The sequence below is a fragment of the Fragaria vesca genome, linkage group LG3, assembly GCF_000184155.1.
Source record: "Fragaria vesca subsp. vesca linkage group LG3, FraVesHawaii_1.0, whole genome shotgun sequence".
NCBI classification, from domain to species: Eukaryota; Viridiplantae; Streptophyta; class Magnoliopsida; order Rosales; family Rosaceae; genus Fragaria; species Fragaria vesca.
In genome coordinates, this window is record NC_020493.1 from 15,368,226 (window position 1) to 15,373,945 (window position 5,720).

The window sequence follows — 5,720 nt, forward strand, 5'->3', positions numbered from 1 at the left end:
ATCTTCTCATTGGTCTTCTCATTCTACTTGATCATATGCTCTCTTATTCATCTTTCAAGTGCCAAAGAAAGTTATCAAGCGGTTCTAGGATCCGAGTATTGCGAGTGTACGCTTACGAGGATCAACGGTTGTTGTACCCTGGAGGGTAGTACGCCATAAACCTATTACACCGAGACATTGTCTCCGAGGGGCGAAATCTACTCTTAAGGGCAGTGTTTACACGCCTCAACCTTAAACATTTTCCTGAACAAGTGTTTGACTCAAGCTTCATAATCAAAGATAAGTATTTATATTTTGTTATTTTATTGTTATTTTGGCATCATTATAAGTATTATTATTTGTTAATAATTTTGAGTATTCATGTGATTTTGTAGGTGACAAAATCTGATGGCGTTATTAACATCCATCGACCCAAATCTTCCAACAAAAGGTTGTCTTGAAACCTATAATATGGGGAAACACAGGGGAAAGTGGGGAAACACGAGGGAAAGACGTTCAAAAAACCTGAAGCAACCAAGAAGAAAGTCCTTCACAACCTCAAGACGAAATCGCTTGAGATAGAGCCTAGTGACCTGGTGGAGTGAGTCTACACCTATTAGTCGCCAGGATATGGGAAAGTTCATGATTTCTTTCTTATTTTAGATTTCTTTTTTTTTTAAATTGTTTAAATTCTAGAATATTAGGGTTACTTGATCATTATTGATCTAGGGTTTTTTTAAATTGTTTAAATTCTAGAATATTAGGGTTACTTGATCATTATTGATCTAGGGTTTTAACCTCTCTATATGGAGAAATTGTTAGTCTTTTAAGTCCAGATTTAAGTTGATAAAAATTCGATAGCTTTGCTTTCTCTTCAGGCCTGTGTGATGCCTAAAATCTCTAGATGTGATGCCTAGAAACACTGGTGAGTGGTGTGATGTCTGAGGTTCTACTGGTGTGGTACTAGTTGTTTCACCCTTGGTTTTCTTGAGACTTCTAAATCTCAACTCTCCTGTGTTTTAAGAATATCTAAACAAATCACTACCTTTCAGTTCTTACTCAACTTGTCCTGTATCAGAATTATAGTGTTAGTATATCGGCCCCTCAACAATAATTGTCTCGTATTACCCGGGAAATAAGAATTATGTACAAACGAAATATAGGAATTTTCAGCACAAGTAAAAAAATTATTAGTATTCAACCATGAACCTAATTTGAAATCCTCGCTTCTGATGAACATTGATTGAAACAATAACATCAAGAATCTTCATATTTCTGACCAATCTCCAACATTTATTGATACTCTGCCAAGTCATGTCAATCGAGCTCCATGGAGCCCCTCATATCTGAAATACACACATACCCGGAGACCTTCGTTAGTTGGAGAATGCTTCCTCTTACCATTGGTAGTAATTGGGGACTACATTCAATATGAAGTTTTAAATCGCCAATGTAATCTCTCTGACTGATTTATGAAGAAAACAAACTTTCGTATGACAAATACATGCGTTTACAGAATCTACACTTGAGGGTGCTCCGTATGTATATCATCATCAGAAACTTGGTGCATCCCAGTAAGCAGGCACCTTTTAACAACTCCGTATGCTGCTTCCTGCCAATGAGCCAGGAGGATACAGATCCACATCTAAAGGTCCCAGTTCCTAATGTGCATCCTCAACTGATGATGAAGGGCTAGTAGGCTCGGTGCTATTTTTTTCAAAACTTGGTGCATCATGACCGGCAGCCATCTGTTCGCAATTCAGTTCCTTGCATGTAGTTAATCTGTCTGGGTCCTTTACAGAATCGATATCAGGGCCCTGCTCCACAGGTGCAGAACCAACAGTTCTTTTATCTTTTAAATTCTTAGCCTTCACCTTATGAAGTTCGACCTTGGCTTCAAGAATACATACATCATTTACAAGATACTCATTACCATGGTCAGAAAGCCAACTGAGAGGAACTAAAAATTTGAAGCCACAGTCACTGTCACAAGCACTGAATACATGTACAGCTTCTGAAAATCAAAATAAGATATCACAAAAAAGAAAGTTCATAAAAAGGCATAGCCAACTAGTACGCAATAAAGAAATAAAAATAGTAATAAATAGGAAAATTTATTTATGGGTACAGAGAGATGAAGTCAACTAAGGTTGCATAGAGCAATATGATTATAATCAATTATAGAGGCATGTCAATATCGTTTGATCTATATTCCAAAGAGGAACTTTCACACAAGGAAACTACGTAGGTATCAGAACTCGAGTTGTTAGAGGCATTTGGGGCAAACTAAGCAAATGGATGCCTGTGATATTTTGCAATGTTCAACTAAATAGACATTGGCAGCCAGTTCACCAGAAGCTTAACAAAATAGAGAGCACTTTTTTTCATGTTATAATCATTATTTATAGCCACTATACGATGTACACTCTTTTTATGTTCAATGATCAAAATGACACAACCAGGTCACAACTAGCTTCAAGTTGCTTATATCCAGTGTGCGATGGTCTTAATAAAAGTGAATGATCAATCTGCAGAGTAAAAGTCAGGGGTAAATTGTGATACTACATTAACAGGGCACCCAATCCATGAATGTACAAACTGTCTCATTCTCAGGAAAAAAGTAGAAAGAAGAATATAAAACGAAGGTTTTTTTTATTCTGTGTTTGCCTGCTTGGTTACTTTGAGGAATTGAAGGGAAAATACAAGGAAAATAAAAATAAAAAAGTCCAGACAATTTTTGTTTCTCCATGATGGTACGTGACATGAAACCAGACAAAAAAAAAAGAACAATAAGATAAGATATTGTGTGAGTTCTATAATACTCAATAACTTATAAAAGAAAGAGAACTATAACTTTTCTGATCCAGACTAAAGGAAAAAATACTTTGTTTCTTCCCCTACCTGCTAATTACATAGAATGTCTACAATCATTACTACAATGAAGACTCAAAGACTATGGTCAACACCCTGTCATTTAATAAAAACGTTACAGTTCTGAAGAAGATGTCTAGAAAAGTACGCAAATAATCATACAGTATCTCATTCTTATGCAGCAAGTATCAACTGAATAAAACCTAAACCCCCATTAACAGTATGCAAGAATCACTGGTGGTTCCACGTAGTATCTCATTCTTACGCAGCAAGTGTCAACTGAATAAAACCCAAACCCCCAATAACAATATGCAAGAATCACTGGTTCAACTTAGTAAATTAGACTACATAATGACCGGTGCAACCATAGATGTGCCACAGAAAAACGGAAGATAAAGTACCCTTTGTTATTGATTTGCTGGGTTGAAGTTGATTAACCACTGTCAAGCTGAAATGTGCACATCTAGACCACCCCTGAGGCAATTTTGAAACATCCGGGACATCCAAATATGGTGACAAGTAATCAACAGCATTCCCCTTCAGATACAGAAGGATCCGCCTGACCAAACCAGTCAAGTCGAAAACGATAACATATATATCCGAAGTATACAACTTTAAAGCATGTAATTAGTAGTAGATACTCCAAATTACCATTTAGAATTGCCAATGACAAAATTATCAGAGTAATGCTTGGAGGCGGTATCCATCTTAGAGAAGTTGTCAATTTTCCATGTGAATGTCACAGGTTCAAGATCATCCCCTTCCTCAACTTTCGCATTCTTCATGCTAAGAACATAATGATTCTTAAACCTATACGACCTTGGAATCAATATATTACCAGCATTCTGATTCATCAATTTACGAAGAGAAATCAACCTGGTTCGAGCAACCATAGACTGATCCTCAAGTAATATCGGTTCACAGGCAGTAGGGGGTGAATCATAATAAGTCGTAACCCCTTCCTCCAAAGTATGGCCCAATCCGGCTAGACAATCAGCCACACAGTTCTGCTGTCTATACACACCACTTATTGTCCATCTCGAGTTTTGGTTTAAAAGAGCATTGCAGCTTTTAATCAGTTCAATCAGATGGTGTTCTTGGTACAATGTGCCTACATTCGATAAAAGATTTACAGCCAGCTGCGAGTCAGTTTCTACCTCAAGACATTCCACCCGAGATTTCAAAGCAAGTTCCAAGCCTGTGTGCAGGGCCTTGAGCTCTGCCTCAATAGCTTTCCCTGTTCCGAAATTGGCTACAAATCCTGCAACCCATTCTCCGTTTTCGTTTCGAATCACACCACCTCCTCCAATGCACTGAGGTTTATGTCGCCGACTCCCATCTACGTTGAGCTTGTACCAGCCCTGGGGAGGGAAGCTCCAGGACAATAACAACTCCTCCTTGTCTTTCTTACCTTTACCTTTCCTGTGTTGAATAGAACAAGGCCCATAAACCCTAAACCCTAAATCATAGACCCTAATTGACCTTCAGATTCAAACCAGAGACAGAATCAAAACAATAGGGGGGTGAGAGCTTACCTTTCTCCCATTGCTGATGCCAAATAGCTTCCCTATTCGATCAATAATCATGTGATATCCGCTCTTGAGCAGAGTAGCCAGCGATCCAGCCAACTTCAGTTTACAATTTGAGCGATTTTAGTGTGAACTTTCATCATTTGGGGAGTTCCTATTCTCTCCTTTGGGAATCGGTTTTCTACTTGTAAGTCGGTTATGTGGGGGACTGGAGAGTGTTCACTTCCCTTCTTTTAAATACCAAGTTTTTATCTTTTCGAATAGATAAAAAATATTACAACTCAGAACCTCTTACACAACCTATTCCTAAAAAATCGAAAAGATTTGAGAAATTTTGATAAATAACCTCTTATAGGCTATTGAGTTGATTTTTGACCATGTTTTTGTAAACTATTGAAAAATAACCACATAAAATGATCAAAAGTCTCAAATACTCTTATTTAAATTTCTCTCATTTTATCCAACCTTTATCATTCGTTCATTCAAGATCAAATTCAAAAACTGAAACACACAAAATATATTCTTTTCATCTCCTCCGTAAAGGCTTTTGTTCAGATCTCTCGTTTAGTCATTATTGTCCAAGACTCTATCTAATTGAAAGTGTAACAAGTATATTTGATTTCATTGTCCCGTATATGGCTTAACTTGTAATTGTCGAAAAAAAATCAGTAGTCCGTATACAAAGTCTGAAAATCAAGATGTATATATGCTATGAATTTCCAATTGCTAAATTGGTTCCTAGTGCAAAAAGTAATATTGGCACCTCATGCATGGATTGTACAGAACCTGAGATTTATGCTATCAATGTTTTCTCTTCATTTTTTTAGTAAAAGGAATTCCATTAAACAGTTAGAAGGTATAAGACTTCACCAGTAGATTCCATAGTAATATTACCAGATCATAAAGAAGGGTGACCAAGCACTCCAGAGCTCATTAGTCAATGCTAACATCAGTTTTCTTTCTTATCTGAGAGAGAAAAACAAAAATAGCTTCAGATCTTTCATGTACATACTTCGTTAAGCATGTTCATCATTTGTATCATTAGGAAGCCCTCCCATAGGAGTGGCACACTGGCATGTCTATAAATTTCTAGCCAATATACTACACTTTCGCCAAACGCAAACTCTTCAGCCATTTAACTTTCTCCAGAAGGACGCAAAACGGCGTCATCATGATCTGAGAAACAAAAACAACTCGTTGTCTGCAACCCCATATGCTAATGTCTTATTGCTAACTGATGTCAATATAGCAATTCTTTGGTATCAATAAGCTTAAGCCTTTATAATATATCACTTTAATTAATTACTCTATCAAGTTAACTACGTTATGCAACAAATTGGT

At 36.9% G+C, this 5,720-nt stretch overlaps 1 protein-coding gene across 1 annotated transcript; it reads right to left on the bottom strand.

The window, feature by feature from the left end:
- Positions 1–1,411: 1,411 nt before the first annotated feature.
- On the bottom strand, positions 1,412–4,510 carry LOC101292780. Its single transcript, XM_004294364.1, has 4 exons — positions 4,386–4,510; positions 3,502–4,272; positions 3,252–3,409; positions 1,412–1,993 (listed from the first exon to the last, which is right to left on the bottom strand). The coding sequence occupies exons 1-4, from the start codon at positions 4,394–4,396 to the stop codon at positions 1,641–1,643; spliced, it is 1,293 nt and encodes a 430-aa protein (XP_004294412.1). The 5' UTR covers positions 4,397–4,510; the 3' UTR covers positions 1,412–1,640.
- Between the last annotated feature and the right edge of the window lie 1,210 nt (positions 4,511–5,720).